The sequence below is a fragment of the Cydia pomonella genome, unplaced genomic scaffold (genome assembly GCF_033807575.1).
Source record: "Cydia pomonella isolate Wapato2018A unplaced genomic scaffold, ilCydPomo1 PGA_scaffold_202, whole genome shotgun sequence".
Taxonomy (NCBI): Eukaryota; Metazoa; Arthropoda; class Insecta; order Lepidoptera; family Tortricidae; genus Cydia; species Cydia pomonella.
Genome location: NW_026907842.1, coordinates 864214 through 881956, shown reverse-complemented (window position 1 = coordinate 881956; position 17743 = coordinate 864214). Strand labels below are relative to the sequence as shown.

At 47.2% G+C, this 17743-nt stretch overlaps 1 protein-coding gene across 1 annotated transcript in view; it reads left to right on the top strand.

Moving 5' to 3' along the window:
* LOC133533756 (uncharacterized) overlaps window positions 1-17493 on the top strand; it is a 30908-nt gene extending 13415 nt beyond the window's left edge. The window contains exons 14-19 of the mRNA XM_061872795.1: window positions 8642-8726; window positions 9298-9477; window positions 9782-9943; window positions 14270-14354; window positions 14667-14872; window positions 15262-17493. Coding sequence (XP_061728779.1) covers window positions 8642-8726; window positions 9298-9477; window positions 9782-9943; window positions 14270-14354; window positions 14667-14872; window positions 15262-16194 — 1651 coding nt within the window. The 3' untranslated portion in view covers window positions 16195-17493. The remainder of the gene's footprint in view (window positions 1-8641; window positions 8727-9297; window positions 9478-9781; window positions 9944-14269; window positions 14355-14666; window positions 14873-15261) is intronic.
* Window positions 17494-17743: the final 250 nt, after the last annotated feature.

Genomic DNA, 17743 nt, shown 5'->3' with positions numbered 1-17743 from the left:
TATTGTTATTGTCTGTTATTTTTACGCGTAGTGTGTGGAAATGTGTGGAATTATTCATCGCGCTACCTTATTCATAAATAGATGTGTTACAAATAATATTTCGTAATTTGTAACTGTCATATTGTGTTTTAATTTTCACGGGACATTTTTGCATGCAATGTTCGTTATATAATTTTTATGTATTTTAAGTTACAAAATACATTAAAATAAACTGAAAACTACGGGTAAATTATTCCTGAAGGCCTCAGTTTTTCTTTAACTGTAATTAACCTATTGCGAAAGTTACACTTGTATTAAGGTATCATACAAGCGGAACGTTCGTATTTACTTCATTTTCCTTCGACTTGTATTAAGATATTATTCAAGTTGAATATAATTTACAATTACTTGTGTATTTTAGGCAATTATTCATATTTTTCGTGCTGTCATAGTAACAACTAGGTAACCATGGCAACGAGACTTAAGCTCGCCGAAGCAAAGCGTGCTCAATGTTTCATACGTTTACAAAACATTTACGATATGATTCCAAAGCTAAGCAGTGACAAGAAGGCTCTATCGCAGTTCATCGCGCAAGCTCGATTGGTCGATCAACTGAGGAAAGAATTTATAGAGTTGATGGATGACGTCAATCTTCTGAACTTGGAGTTGGACCCGGAATATAACGTGAACTACAGCGCAATGAACGCGTTTGAAGATCTCTACTGCGTAATCAAATGTCAAATTACAAAAATTGATGCACCTGCTCCGAGCCTCTCGACATCCAGGGATTCAAGCCATACCTGTAAGGACGACTCCATTAAAATCCCACGGATTGATCTTCCTTCTTTCGATGGAGATATTCAAAATTTCCCATACTTCTATGAAACATTTAAGCGTATCATACATGAGAATAAAAAACTTACAGATTCTGAGCGTGTTCATTACTTATTTAGTCATCTGACAGGAAAAGCAAAGTCGATCTGTGTGGGAGTTATACCTGCCGCAGAAAATTACAACACAGTTTGGGAAGCATTGATCGCAAAATATGATGATAAACGCGCATTGGCAACGTCATATTTAAACCAGCTGTTTTCGATGAAACCTGTCAACGTCAACGGTCCTTCGGCATCTATTTTAGAAAAAACAATTGATTCGTTTGCTGCTACTATTTCAGCAATAAAACAACTCAAGCTCGAAAACTTAAGTGACTTTATTTTCATTCATCTGGGTCTTAAGTTATTAGATTCAGATACCACAAAGAATTTTGAGATGTCTATTCGGAATTCTTCTAAAATGCCTACATATGACGAATTCATTTGTTTCGTTAGTGAACAAGTGAAGATTTTATATCGGACATCGCAACGAACGCCAACTAAGGCTGAAAGCGGCTCCGCTGCCAGCACTAGCAGCGTGCGAGCTCCTCTCCCTCGCACACCCCAAGCGTATGTTAGCACGCAAGGGCATGACAACGGAAATCCATGTGCTATGTGTAAGAGTAATGATCACTCGCAACTTTATAATTGTAATTCCTTCATGAAACTCCCACCTAACGAAAAATTTAATTTCGTTAAGGAAACTCACGCGTGCACTAATTGTCTGAACACGCATCATACTGCATCGAAATGTTCCTCAAAGAAAACTTGTCGTAAATGTCAAGGCAAACATCATACAACGTTACACTTTGAAAACCTGTAATGAAGAGAAACGAGTCCAAGTCCTCACCTAAGGATGATAGTGAAGCTAGCACAAGTTCATCTGTGACGGACAACGGTGCCTCCGTATGTACTCATTCGGCATTGAGACAGACTAAATCACCCTTGACGGAAATTCTCGCCACTGCTAAGGTGCTAGCTAGTGGGCGTAACGGCAAGGACAAGGTTTTGAGATGTCTGCTGGATCCAGGATCACAGAAACATTACGTTACATTGAAGTGCTGCAAGAATTTAGGTCTTCCTGTACACAGCAGCCCCGTGACTTCAATAAATGGATTAGGGGGAACAACGATAACACAACCCATTCGAGGAACTGTCAACTTAACATTTAGGTCAAGATATGATCCTAAATGTCAATATACTATCGAAGCGCTTGTATTAGATGAGATCACGCCTGATTTACCGACCTGTCATATTGATCAATCTTCATCTGATCTGTTTGATAATTTACATCTAGCAGATGATTCCTGGGCGATCCCAGGAGAAATTGACGTACTTCTTGGTGTTAAGTTATTCACCAAATTGTTAATGTCGGATAAAATTGCGAACCAACCTGGTTTGCCTGACGCTTTAGAAACTACACTGGGGTACATCATATTAGGTGATGCTCCCGCAGTAAATGCTTCCTACTCAGCAGCTGGGTATTTTACTTCGGTTGAAGTGGGAAATTTGATGCAAAAATTTTGGGAAATTGAAGATTTAGATGGAGTCATTCATAGTCCTGCCGACAAACAAGCTGAAGACATATTCAAAAATACAGTGAATCGTTTGGAAGACGGGCGGTACGAAGTTGCACTTCCATTTAAATTGGAACCAAACAATTTAGGCAATTCTTACAAGACTGCTGAACGCAGATTTTTAGCACTTGAAAGAAAATTCCTCAAACAACCTGAGTTAAAGCCAGCTTATGATGAAGTTATCCGTGAACATATTGATAAAAAATACTTATCTGAGGTTCCGAATGATAAGTCAAATGATGCTTATCACATACCCCATCACGCAATTGTCAAAAGTGACAGAACAACCACAAAGGTGAGAATTGTGCTGGACGCTAGTGCACAGACCACAAGCGGCTTATCATTAAATGACATACTTCACGCAGGACCAAGTCTACAGGCTGACTTGTTCTGCATTCTCCTAAACTTGCGATTATTTGCTATTGCCATCACGTCTGATGTACGTCAAATGTATCTGTGTATTGACGTACGGGGGGAGGATCGTCCTTATCAGCGTATCCTTTACAGGTTTGGTCCTGAAGAAACTATAAGGGTGTTTCAATATAACAGGGTAGCTTTCGGTCTACGTAGCAGTCCTTTTCTGGCACTGCGAACTGTCAAACAGTTAGTAGCTGATGAAGGTGATAAATACCCACTCGCAAAAGAAATCGCATCTCGTGATATTTATATGGATGATGTAGCCAGTTCAGTTATTGATGAAGACCAGGCTGTACAAGCGACTAAACAACTGCTGGATTTGTTCTTGAAAGGCGGATTCCAACTGGCAAAATGGTCGTCTAATTCTGCAGCTGTTCTGAAAGAAATACCAAAGGAACTACATCTGTCCCAAAGTGTCACCTTCGACGATGATACAACGTTGAAGATTTTAGGTCTTCGTTGGTATCCTGGTGAAGATGTATTCAAGTTCCAGGTTAGTCCCGATGATCGACCGTGTACTAAAAGAAACATTCTTTCATCAGTAGCTCGACTATTCGATGTTCTGGGCTTAGTTGCCCCTGTAATCGTGTTTGCTAAGCTTCTAATAAAGGAGTTATGGCTTTTGAAAATCGATTGGGATGAATTGCCGCCTGATCAAATTGTACGCCAATGGCAACAGTTCCAAAGTGAACTACCGCTACTATCTAACATTAACATTTCCAGACATATAGGTGTTATTGAAAACTGTTCATTAACTATAGTCGGTTTTTCGGATGCTAGTGAAAGGGCTTATGGTGGAGTGGTTTATGCCTACGTCACCTTTCCTAATAATGACCGGGGTGTCATTAATTTAATTTGCGCTAAATCTAAGATAGCGCCCGTGAAGGTTGTTAGCCTAGCAAGACTGGAATTATGCGCAGCATTGCTATTGTCACAACTAATGAAAAGGGTGGTTGATACCTACTCAACCAGATACCCAATTGACTCTGTGTTGGCCTTTTCCGATTCAACAGTGACACTTTGTTGGATTCATTCGTCGCCCCATCGATGGCAAACCTTTGTGGCCAATCGAGTTACTAAGATCCAAGAGAACTTGTCAGGCGATCATTTTTATCATATCAAGGGAACAGAGAATCCAAGTGACTGCCTGTCTAGAGGCTTAACTCCAGCACAACTGGTGAACCATCCTCTATGGCTATCAGGCCCTCCATGGATGAAGCTCCCAAAAAACGAATGGCCGATTCAGGCGTTTATTCCAGACGAAGTTAACGTTCCTGAAGAAAAAACGGTTTCTTTAATGACTTGTGACAATTCGAACGACAGCATAATTTATGATTTGTCTAAACGGTTCTCGTCATGGATTAGATATGTTCGCACAGTTGCCTATATCTTAAAATTCATAAAACGATTACCTAAAGGTCTTATTAGCGCTGATGACTTAACAACAGCCGAACTGGAAATTGTACGAGCTCTACAAAGAGTTTATTTCAGTCAACATATTTTAGACATGACCTTGAAAAAAGGGTTTACAAAGGCTTTTGCAAGCCTGAAGCCATTTATTGAAGATGGAATTCTTCGCGTCGGAGGACGTCTCAGTAATTCTAATGAAGATTACGATTATAAACATCCTTTGTTATTGCCACGTCGTGATCACATCATTAATCTACTGGTCGATTACTACCATCGACACCATTTACATGCAGGACCTGAAACTCTTATATCTATTCTGCGACATCGCTTCTGGATTATAGCAGCTCGATGTATTATTCGTCATCGGATTCATTTATGCAATTACTGCTTCCGGACCAAGCCAAAGGCTAACTGCCCAATGATGGCAGACTTACCAGCATGTAGGGTAAATCAAGTTGAGAAAGCCTTTATACATACTGGTTGCGATTACGCTGGTCCTTTGTATTGTACACCTGTTCGACGAAGGGGTGTGAAGAGTCAAAAGGTTTATTTGTGCTTATTCACATGTCTCACAACGCGAGCAATTCATTTAGAACTTGCAACTGACTTAAGTACAGCAAGTTTTATGTCAGCATTTAAGCGGTTTTTATCCAGACGCGGTCCTGTTAAATACATATACAGCGATAACGGAACAAACTTCCAGGGAGCCAATACATATTTGCATGAACTTCATAATTTCCTTGCGAATGAGTATAAAGAGGCTTGGGAAAATGAACTATCAGCCAATAAGATAATTTGGCGATTTATTCCTCCCAGTGCTCCACATTTTGGAGGATGTTGGGAAAGTAATGTTAAATGCGTCAAATTACACTTGTATCGTACTATAGGTAAACAAATTTTGTCATTTCAGGAATTAATGACAGTTCTATGTGAAATTGAGGCTTTATTAAATTCTAGGCCACTATCCGTGTTAAGCTCTGATCCCGCTGAGCCTTCCGCATTGACACCAGCTCATTTTCTTAATGTTACTCCATTGAAATATCTTCCAGCTGCGTCTGTTGCGGAGGTAACATCTGATCATCTTTTGCAAAGATATCAATTATTAGATCGTTTAACACAATCATTTTGGAAGAGGTGGCGCGATGAGTATTTGCACACGTTGCAAACCAGACAAAAATGGAATACTCCTTCTCAGCCTGTTAAGGAAGGAACAGTTGTAGTTATTCTTCAAGAGAATGTTATGCCTTTACATTGGCCGTTAGGTCTTATAACTAAACTTATGCCGGGCAAGGATGGTATTGCCAGAGTTGCTTTGGTTAAAACCAAATCAGGCATACTTAAAACACCTTTAGTCAAATTATGTCCTTTGCCTTCTCAATAATATATGTATTTCTATTAGTAATTCGTTATTTCTATTAAGTTATGTAGGCCTAATTTGTTTATGTTCATTTAGTTTTCTCTGAGCAATAAGGATGCTATTATGTAGTAAATGATTTATTTAAATAACTTTTGAAAACTATTCCTTTCAAGGCCGGGGGAATGTTTGCGCCGCATAAATATAACCTTTTTTATTATCTATTCTGACCTCCTTGTCGGGTTTTCAAATAAACGGCAAGGCGGAAAAAGAAGTATATGTACATGACACATTTCAATGTCTGAAGAGAAAAAATCCACAAATTACGATATTGCATGCACTACAAATAAATATATAAAGGAAAGTGAGATCCATATAATTCAAGCACATCAATATCCAAAGTGCCGCCGATCTGTGGACGCTCAACAAGGAGTAATTCAGAACCAGTATAATTTAATTATTTCGGTAAGTTATTCCGCATCTCCACTATTCGATTTTTAATCCAAATTAATAAGTATTAAATTAAACATTAGGTGCATATAAAATAATTGTAAAATTTTACTTGAAAAATAATTACTTTCATACACACTACATCCAAACATTTTTATCGATAACGCTCAAAGATCAATTATATGCACGAGCACCACTCTACTTCGCGGCGTCAATGAAGGGAGCGGTTGGCGGCCGTACCAAGAAACAATAATGCCCCTGTGAATATCGTTAGCGGTTTAATGCATTGCGCCGTTGCTATGGACACTACAAATAGTTTTCCATGCCAAAGCGTCAATGTAGGATGCATAGTCAAATTGCCACGCGTTTGTATGACAACATGGTCTGACTCAGAAAAATCATATGTCACTGGATTTATTTGTTAAAATGTGTGGTTTTATTGACTAATACGTGAAAAAAAATGTGGTATGTAACTCCATGATCCTTATAGTTTTTGGATGCACTCCTATTTCGACACAAAATAACGCTATAATTCGGCATTTCAATAAAATTGACGCGCACATTGTTCAATGACAGCTAATTTGCTACTGTCTTACGGCGGGCTGGTATGGCCACGATGTGGCCATGTCGCGGCGACACGCGCCACGCCTCCGTCAGCCATCTAGTACTTTCTATGATCTGAGCCAACAACGGTGACTAACACGGACAATGTGGCAATTATTATGCGAAATGATAATGAAAGAACGGCGATTAAAGGTGCGGGAAATAGCTGACATCGTAGGCATCTCTTATGAAAGAACTTATGGTGAGGTAGGTACCATGTAGGCAGATATCAGAAGGTTCTTGGAGTGAAAGACGTTTTTAGCTATGTACAAGATTGAATGAATTTATTTACAAAATGCGCGTAATTTATACAAAATTAGAGAAATGTAAGAAAGAGATCTATATACAGGAAAGAGCGTGATAAATAATAGTAGCCGCGCGGGACGCGCGGGGTGAGGTGCGCGGGCGCAAGGTTGCGGCGCGTGGCCGCGGCATTCGCGCGCGCCTATAAAGTAAAGCGCGCCAACGTTCCCGTCCTTTTCTCGGCCGGCCTCCGTAGGGTGCACATCGTGTCGTCGGTGCGCCGTGTCCCGCTCCGCTGCTTGATACACGCCGGTAGAAGACACGAAGAGGATGCTGCAGGCTCCGCATATGCATAAACTGCCCTTGTCAGGGCAACATAAAACTGCCCTTCTCAGGGCAAACTCAAAACTGCTCTTGTTAGAGCAAGCGTCACCGTTTCTCTGCTTAACCGCAGAGTGTCAATCGATCGATCTATAAACTGTTCTTATCAGAACAATTTCACTGTTTCTATAACGGACACGACGTCGGTCGATGTATATGTTTAAGTATGTATATATGTCCCCACAAACTCAATATATTATAGTCCACGAATTAGGTTTTTCCAAGGTGTCGGCGAGATGGGTCCCGAGGCTTCTTTCAGTGGAACAAAAAATCGCTCGTCGTACTAATTCACGTGAATGTCTAGACCTGTACGACTCTATGATATATAAGACTTTTTGTTACTACGGACGAGATGTGGGTCCACCACTATACACCAGAGACCAAACAGCAATCGAAGCAGTGGGTTCGTCCTGGATCTCCGCCTCACAAAAAAGCCAAAGCAATTTAGTTGGCCAATACGCTCATGGCATCTGTTTTCTGGGATGCAAAGGGAATAATAATGGTTGACTATCTTCAGAAAGGTAAAACTATAAATTCCGAGTTATTACGCAGATTACGCGAGGCTCTGAAGATAAAAAGACCTGGAATGTTGACAAAGAAAGTTGTCTTCCAGGTCCACCAGGACAATGCATGTGTTCACACGTCACTAAAATCGATGGCGGAGATTGCCAAATGTGGGTTTGAATTATTGCCCCACCCAATTTTCACCCGATTTAGCACCATCGGACTTTCATCTGTTCCTCAATTTAAAAAAACATGGGTGGTATGAAATTTTCAAGTAACGACGAGGTCCAAGCTGAGGTGGATGCCTATTTTGAAGGTCTCGAGGAAAGCTTCTTCAAAAGTGGTGTAATGGCTCTGGAATCCAGATGGAACACTTGACACTGGATGGCACTTGTGCATTGAACTCGACGGGGACTATGTAGAAAAATAAAAATAAAAAACCTCTGTTTTCTTTTTAATATTCAGGCCGCGGATTTTTCAATCCACCCTCGTAGATGGTGACGCGGCCATGGTGCGCGGCTCTTCGATGCGAGCGTGACATGACTAATTAGTTATATGCGGCAGGGTACTACAGCTATTTGTAACTGACGAGCTTGGCTAGCATTGCGACCACAACGCGTGACTCTTTATAGATGCTTACCTCTAAAGGAAAAGCAAATGTCGTGTCTTACAGGGACCTAAAGAACTTGGCCGAGGACCGCGAAAACTGGCGTCTACTCCACCGACAAGAGCCATGCTCTTAAATGATGATGACCTCTAATGGAATTACTGTCCAACCTCTACGTCTCATATTGAACAGACGCGAGCTTGTAGTCTTGATAAATGGATAATTGAACATTTTTATTTTAAAGGTGGGGCGTGCATGGTCAGCTCGGTCTTGGCACCATAGATGATAAATGGACTCCGCAGCTAGTCACCAAGTTCCAGGGCAGAAAAGTAAGGATCATCTTTGTTACCAGTCAATCAGGTTCAGATAGCGATTTTCCTTTTACCATGATTCTCAGATTGATCCTTTTTTATATACAAGATACTAATAAACCATTCAATTCCCTAATCTGTTCAGCCGAATTTTGATTTTAGTTGACCGAAGCGATAGCGGAGGTGTCCGTTTTTCTCGGGCAATCTGCTTTCGTATGTCCGGATGTTTTCTACAGATCGCAATTCTCAATCGATTCTCGTGAGATGTTGTAAGCAGGTGTACTGTCGTTTCGTTTTTTGGACAATATTCAAAATGGTGGAAATTGGCGTAAAGGACTTTTATGTAGCTTTAGGATTAGCGTCTATGGCACCTAAGACTATTGTGAGTGAGCTGTGATAATGACTCATCAATCATGTCAATCTTATCGCGAGCTCTACAGCTCACAGATCTACTAATTTAAAATTGTTACAAAATACTGGGCAGTAAATTGTCACTTTCAACCGTCATTTTAATGTCAGGGATATAAAAACAGAGCTTAGGAGCCGCTCCACTTCAATGAAAATTATAGCATATTTCTTTACCTGACAGGTACTGCGCGTGGGTTGCGGCGCGTGTCACACCGTAGTGTTAACCCGCAATGGCGAAGTGTGGGCGATGGGCGCTGGCGTGTTCGGTCAGCTCGGCTCCGGCGCGCGCGACAAGAGCTCGCTGCCGCTGCGGGTCGCGCTCGACCCTGTTGAGAATATTGCTGTGGGGTACTTCCACAATGTAAGTCTATTTCTACTGTGTATACGCTATCGCTAGTGTTGAACCATAACGGCGTGTTCGGCTAGCTCGGCTCCGGCGCGCACGATAAACAGTGCTCGCCACGGGCCGCGGGTGAGAACAACCGAGGCCTTATACTCTAGTCTAACCATAACGCTGTGAGACAGACAGCGAGAGATGATATTGTAGAAGTCCAGTAGGCCACCGGTACCTGATAGTGTTCTCATATATTAATGAAGTTAATAATTTTAAATCCAAGGTTAATTTTTAGGCTAGCTTTGTTTGAGTATCAGTATAATTGTTTCAGTTGGCGCTAACTCAAAAGCAAGAGTTGTGGTGCTGGGGCGCGAGTCCGCAGCAGGTGCGCGCGGCGGCGGCGCGCCGCGACCCGCCCGCCGCCGCCGCGCCCGACCCGCACCTGGCGCCGCTGCGCCTCGACACCGCCGCCGTGGCGGCGCCCATCTTACAGGTCTCATTCATACGTACTTACAAGCAAGAGGTGTGGTGCTGGGGCGCCCGCCCGCCGCCGCCGCCGCGCCCGACCCGCACCTGGCGCCGCTGCGCCTCGACACCGCCGCCGTGGCGGCGCCCATCTTACAGGTCTCATTCATACGTACTTACAAGCAAGAGGTGTGGTGCTGGGGCGCCCGCCCGCCGCCGCCGCCGCGCCCGACCCGCACCTGGCGCCGCTGCGCCTCGACACCGCCGCCGTGGCGGCGCCCATCTTACAGGTCTCATTCATACGTACTTACAAGCAAGAGGTGTGGTGCTGGGGCGCCCGCCCGCCCGCCGCCGCCGCGCCCGACCCGCACCTGGCGCCGCTGCGCCTCGACACCGCCGCCGTGGCGGCGCCCATCTTACAGGTCTCATTCATACGTACTTACAAGCAAGAGGTGTGGTGCTGGGGCGCCCGCCCGCCGCCGCCGCCGCGCCCGACCCGCACCTGGCGCCGCTGCGCCTCGACACCGCCGCCGTGGCGGCGCCCATCTTACAGGTCTCATTCATACGTACTTACAAGCAAGAGGTGTGGTGCTGGGGCGCCCGCCCGCCGCCGCCGCCGCGCCCGACCCGCACCTGGCGCCGCTGCGCCTCGACACCGCCGCCGTGGCGGCGCCCATCTTACAGGTCTCATTCATACGTACTTACAAGCAAGAGGTGTGGTGCTGGGGCGCCCGCCCGCCGCCGCCGCCGCGCCCGACCCGCACCTGGCGCCGCTGCGCCTCGACACCGCCGCCGTGGCGGCGCCCATCTTACAGGTCTCATTCATACGTACTTACAAGCAAGAGGTGTGGTGCTGGGGCGCCCGCCCGCCGCCGCCGCCGCGCCCGACCCGCACCTGGCGCCGCTGCGCCTCGACACCGCCGCCGTGGCGGCGCCCATCTTACAGGTCTCATTCATACGTACTTACAAGCAAGAGGTGTGGTGCTGGGGCGCCCGCCCGCCGCCGCCGCCGCGCCCGACCCGCACCTGGCGCCGCTGCGCCTCGACACCGCCGCCGTGGCGGCGCCCATCTTACAGGTCTCATTCATACGTACTTACAAGCAAGAGGTGTGGTGCTGGGGCGCCCGCCCGCCGCCGCCGCCGCGCCCGACCCGCACCTGGCGCCGCTGCGCCTCGACACCGCCGCCGTGGCGGCGCCCATCTTACAGGTCTCATTCATACGTACTTACAAGCAAGAGGTGTGGTGCTGGGGCGCCCGCCCGCCGCCGCCGCCGCGCCCGACCCGCACCTGGCGCCGCTGCGCCTCGACACCGCCGCCGTGGCGGCGCCCATCTTACAGGTCTCATTCTACGTACTTACAAGCAAGAGGTGTGGTGCTGGGGCGCCCGCCCGCCGCCGCCGCCGCGCCCGACCCGCACCTGGCGCCGCTGCGCCTCGACACCGCCGCCGTGGCGGCGCCCATCTTACAGGTCTCATTCTACGTACTTACAAGCAAGAGGTGTGGTGCTGGGGCGCCCGCCCGCCGCCGCCGCCGCGCCCGACCCGCACCTGGCGCCGCTGCGCCTCGACACCGCCGCCGTGGCGGCGCCCATCTTACAGGTCTCATTCTACGTACTTACAAGCAAGAGGTGTGGTGCTGGGGCGCCCGCCCGCCGCCGCCGCCGCGCCCGACCCGCACCTGGCGCCGCTGCGCCTCGACACCGCCGCCGTGGCGGCGCCCATCTTACAGGTCTCATTCTACGTACTTACAAGCAAGAGGTGTGGTGCTGGGGCGCCCGCCCGCCGCCGCCGCCGCGCCCGACCCGCACCTGGCGCCGCTGCGCCTCGACACCGCCGCCGTGGCGGCGCCCATCTTACAGGTCTCATTCTACGTACTTACAAGCAAGAGGTGTGGTGCTGGGGCGCCCGCCCGCCGCCGCCGCCGCGCCCGACCCGCACCTGGCGCCGCTGCGCCTCGACACCGCCGCCGTGGCGGCGCCCATCTTACAGGTCTCATTCTACGTACTTACAAGCAAGAGGTGTGGTGCTGGGGCGCCCGCCCGCCGCCGCCGCCGCGCCCGACCCGCACCTGGCGCCGCTGCGCCTCGACACCGCCGCCGTGGCGGCGCCCATCTTACAGGTCTCATTCTACGTACTTACAAGCAAGAGGTGTGGTGCTGGGGCGCCCGCCCGCCGCCGCCGCCGCGCCCGACCCGCACCTGGCGCCGCTGCGCCTCGACACCGCCGCCGTGGCGGCGCCCATCTTACAGGTCTCATTCATACGTACTTACAAGCAAGAGGTGTGGTGCTGGGGCGCCCGCCCGCCGCCGCCGCCGCGCCCGACCCGCACCTGGCGCCGCTGCGCCTCGACACCGCCGCCGTGGCGGCGCCCATCTTACAGGTCTCATTCATACGTACTTACAAGCAAGAGGTGTGGTGCTGGGGCGCCCGCCCGCCGCCGCCGCCGCGCCCGACCCGCACCTGGCGCCGCTGCGCCTCGACACCGCCGCCGTGGCGGCGCCCATCTTACAGGTCTCATTCATACCTACTATACTAGCAAGAGGTGTGGTGCTGGGGCGCCCGCCCGCCGCCGCCGCCGCGCCCGACCCGCACCTGGCGCCGCTGCGCCTCGACACCGCCGCCGTGGCGGCGCCCATCTTACAGGTCTCATTCTACGTACTTACAAGCAAGAGGTGTGGTGCTGGGGCGCCCGCCCGCCGCCGCCGCCGCGCCCGACCCGCACCTGGCGCCGCTGCGCCTCGACACCGCCGCCGTGGCGGCGCCCATCTTACAGGTCTCATTCTACGTACTTACAAGCAAGAGGTGTGGTGCTGGGGCGCCCGCCCGCCGCCGCCGCCGCGCCCGACCCGCCCGACCCGCACCTGGCGCCGCTGCGCCTCGACACCGCCGCCGTGGCGGCGCCCATCTTACAGGTCTCATTCTACGTACTTACAAGCAAGAGGTGTGGTGCTGGGGCGCCCGCCCGCCGCCGCCGCCGCGCCCGACCCGCACCTGGCGCCGCTGCGCCTCGACACCGCCGCCGTGGCGGCGCCCATCTTACAGGTCTCATTCATACGTACTTACAAGCAAGAGGTGTGGTGCTGGGGCGCCCGCCCGCCGCCGCCGCCGCGCCCGACCCGCACCTGGCGCCGCTGCGCCTCGACACCGCCGCCGTGGCGGCGCCCATCTTACAGGTCTCATTCATACGTACTTACAAGCAAGAGGTGTGGTGCTGCGGCGCCCGCCCGCCGCCGCCGCCGCGCCCGACCCGCACCTGGCGCCGCTGCGCCTCGACACCGCCGCCGTGGCGGCGCCCATCTTACAGGTCTCATTCATACGTACTTACAAGCAAGAGGTGTGGTGCTGGGGCGCCCGCCCGCCGCCGCCGCCGCGCCCGACCCGCACCTGGCGCCGCTGCGCCTCGACACCGCCGCCGTGGCGGCGCCCATCTTACAGGTCTCATTCATACGTACTTACAAGCAAGAGGTGTGGTGCTGGGGCGCCCGCCCGCCGCCGCCGCCGCGCCCGACCCGCACCTGGCGCCGCTGCGCCTCGACACCGCCGCCGTGGCGGCGCCCATCTTACAGGTCTCATTCATACGTACTTACAAGCAAGAGGTGTGGTGCTGGGGCGCCCGCCCGCCGCCGCCGCCGCGCCCGACCCGCACCTGGCGCCGCTGCGCCTCGACACCGCCGCCGTGGCGGCGCCCATCTTACAGGTCTCATTCATACGTACTTACAAGCAAGAGGTGTGGTGCTGGGGCGCCCGCCCGCCGCCGCCGCCGCGCCCGACCCGCACCTGGCGCCGCTGCGCCTCGACACCGCCGCCGTGGCGGCGCCCATCTTACAGGTCTCATTCATACGTACTTACGAGTACAAGCAAGAGGCGTGGTGCTGGGGCGCCCGCCCGCCGCCACCCGCACCTGGCGCCACATACAATTATCATTACAGGCTGAACCCAATGCGATAATGTAGCAACAAATTAAATATACAAACAGACCGCGCTGTTCTCAGTGCTCGCTGCCACTAAAATATTTGTGCATGATAATTTGTTACACATTTAGTGTAACTTATTTTTGTTAAGTGTTTTTCAATAAACACGTCAAGATTGTTTATCCTTTTTCTAATGCTCATAAAAGGAGGTATAGTTAAAAGTCTTAATAAGCGCTCCGAAAGTGCTTTTGGCTTATAGTGTACAATTTACTTTTGAACAATGCATTTACATAAAATCGAAAAGTGACATTCCTTCAAATTCCATGACTGTACGTGTTACATTAATAGCCTCCGTTCAGCGCATTGTGACAGAAGAACTACGGAACCCTACACTGAGCAGTCTGACATGCTCTTGACCGGTGTTTTATTTATTTATATTGCAGATGTCAGCTGGGTGGCACCATTCGTGCATCGTCGACAGTGCGGGCACGCTGTACTCATGGGGTTTGAATTTTGATGGACAATTAGGTCAGTATCTCAACAATTGATTTATTTTCATTTAAAATACATCCAGATCTGGCGAATGTGCACCATTTATAAAAGGAACGTAACTTGCGAGCATTTCGTCCTAATGTGCAACGCGCATGCAGTGTGATTCGAGATTGGCGCGTTCGCCACATCTGAACGCACTTTTACTTGAAAAAGTATTATTGTTCGAATTACGAGTATACTTATCGCAAGGCATTTTCAGGGCACTTCAATTATAACTTATGTTCAATTTTGAACAGCGAGTATCGCATTGGAGTTTGCATATGAAATATCTATTTTGGTTGCTTATAGGAAGCGGTGATAGAAAACAAATAACAATACCAACTGCAGTGAGAATCCGGACGGATTCGCAGCCCGACAACGCGCAAGAGGCCGCCACCGCCTGCACGCCGCGGGCCGGCGGGCCGTCGAAGGCGCTGGCGGCGTGTGGAGGGGACTTCACTGTGTATATTGACGACGATGGCAGGATTTACGCCACGGGCAATATGCACTTGCAAGTAAGTCACGCGATCACCTCGCTACATATTGTGTCATGGTTTTAAACAAGTTTTCAGGTGGTTAAATCATTCTAAATAACTCCTAAAAATGTGTAAATGTAGCTTCCGATTTAAATTACTTTATCACTGATAATGTAGACGTAGAAGTTAGTAACGTGATTACGTGTCTCTTCGTTTGGCTCTTGACAAGAAATCTCATGTCTCGGTAACATGGCATTTATCGTGCTTTTTGTGAGCTCGAACTTGCAGGATCAACCATGCGAAATGTGCGATCATAATCAGAAATTGCAGAATCGTTTTAACACCATTAAAAATATCACAAAACCGCCGTTGAAACTCGATGAAGTAATAGTAATTCCTTTAATGTGATTTTTTTAAATGTATTTCAGACTAACAACGAAAAAGAAAAAGGCACTAATCGCGTCATAATGATGAAAACGACTAAACGCGTCATCAAAATTCCCGCCAGCCGCTCCAACAACAAGTTCCTGTTCCAGCCCATCGACAGGATCGACATCATGTTCCCCTTCGATATCGACGGCTCGCAGAGGAAGCCTTTAGAACCCAAACTCAACCCTCTCACGTCCTGCAACGACTTCAAAAAGAAATCATGGGCCGATGACATCATTCTACTTCTAAGGGAATATATTAATGAGGACATCCTCGCGAACAACCTTAACATGGCAGCTAAACTCGCTTTCCATAACAAAAAATACTCAAATTGTTTAAAACTTCTGTTAGAGAATTTAAAATCCAGTCCACAAGAAGACCGCCTCTACCTCACTCATACACAATTTGAAGCCAATGAAAACAAAAGCGCCTCACCCAAATATCTACGCAAAGAAGACGAACTCAAAATTGTAATAACAAATATAATGTCCAAGAGAATCAAAGACATATCCTTGACAATACTCAACGAAGATCCCTATCCTGTGATAGATTCTTCTATATACCAGAGTTTGCCGTGTTGTTGCAATGAAATGAAATATATACGAAAGAAAACCATCGCTACATCCACTACTTTTATAACGGAAAGCGACTTATCAGTAAAAGCAGCAAATGTAATTGACAGATGCATCAGTATTTTCCCTGTCGACACTAAACTGTGGGAGGAATGTTTCCGCCTCTCAAAGGACTTTTACTTGGAAAATAATTTGGCAGTTGCAGAGTTAGAAAGAGTGTTACGTAAATACATGGAGTCTAATGCTACGACGATGGCGGGTGCCATAATGTACTCGAATGATTGTGCTCAGTACAGTCAGATTTTGTCGCCCAAGTTCTACTTGAATATGTGTAGCGAAGTACTAGATACGTGGGGCTGAAGAAATGCAAGGATTTTTTGTGAATGTTTCCATGCGGCATCATCATCATCATGTTAAAGCAATAACGCGATTGAATTTTCAATGGATAGGAAATGTTAGTTTTTATTTAATTTGTGGTATTGAATTATCTAAAATTAATATTGAAATATTATACTATAAATTGACCGGTCATAAACTTCAATAAACATTATAATAAATAAATATTTTGCTTGTTAGCTTATTTAGAAGAGCTTATATTTTAGTAAATCAAATCTGTCCAACTAATGTGATAATTTATCTTCGTTTCTTTTTACTTAGAGCAGTTGTTGTGAATGTGATCTATTCGACTTGTCAATTGTGTTTGTTGTTTGATTAGTCGTGATAGAAGTGTTATAGTGCGGTTCTTGTTTGAGTGTTTGTGTTAGCTTGTTAGGAAATATACATGAGTAATGATAATAATAATTGTCGTGCTATTAACTTAATCATATTAACTGTTACCCACCTAAACCTATATTCGTTGTATTTTCTTCTAGTCACTCTACTTGTTTTACCTGTCAAAGATGCGTAGAATATTGTTTTATATTTGTATTTAACGCTTTTTAAGCGAGTTTTTTTACATAGTTCCATCATATTTGTGGCCATTTTCACATTATAGCGCAATTTTAGTAATTTTAAATTTTCTGGTAACTTAGAACGAACTAATTCTCTTGATTAACAGTTGTGGAAAATTGTTGCTAACTCACTGTTTTTATATCTTTAAGTTTAAGCCTAAGAATTATTCTTGTTGATATTATAGAAAGGATTGTGTCAATCTACTTCTACAATTTTATGTTTTTATTAATATTTCTGGTGTCTTAAAAAGAGTCCTTACAAACTTTTGTTATGTTCCTTGTCCTAATCTGAGTCAGATTACATTTACAGAGTAATAAGCCTCTTACTCTTCGAACCTGCCTACTGAAATGAAAGTAGCTCCTATTTTATAGGAAAAGGGCAGGGAAGGCAGAAAAAGACCCACAGTAAGATGGTCTGTAGATGTGGTTATTATACGAGTCAGATTATCTGACTCGTCCATTCCCGGGGCAAAGATTATTCTAACGTTCCATTGTGATATTACCACAATGGTCGATCCTTTTGAATTAGTGCGTGATTTAACACCTTGTTGGTCTGTTTTATTGGCTTCACAAATAAAACATTAATTCATGCAGAACTCTGCAATTTACATTATTTTACGAGATTGTTTTATAAACTTCTAATCAATTTTACTGTAATACAATACAATGTTATAAAACACATGCATAAATAAAATACCATATCAACCAATTTAGGTTTTTTTTATTAACTTCCTTATTTATACCTTTGGCAACTAAGTCAAAAGGCTTTACCTATATTTATCATCATAATTAAAGAGTCTGGTTCTTGTCGGTGCTCGGTGGAGTGGACGCCAGTCTTCAGCCAAGTTCTTTAAGTAGTATAAGACAACATTTACTTTTTCTTTTAGAAGTTGTATTGCGTATAGCCATAGAGAAATAAGAAGTAATAGAGTGCTCACTCCATACATCAGTTTTGGTAC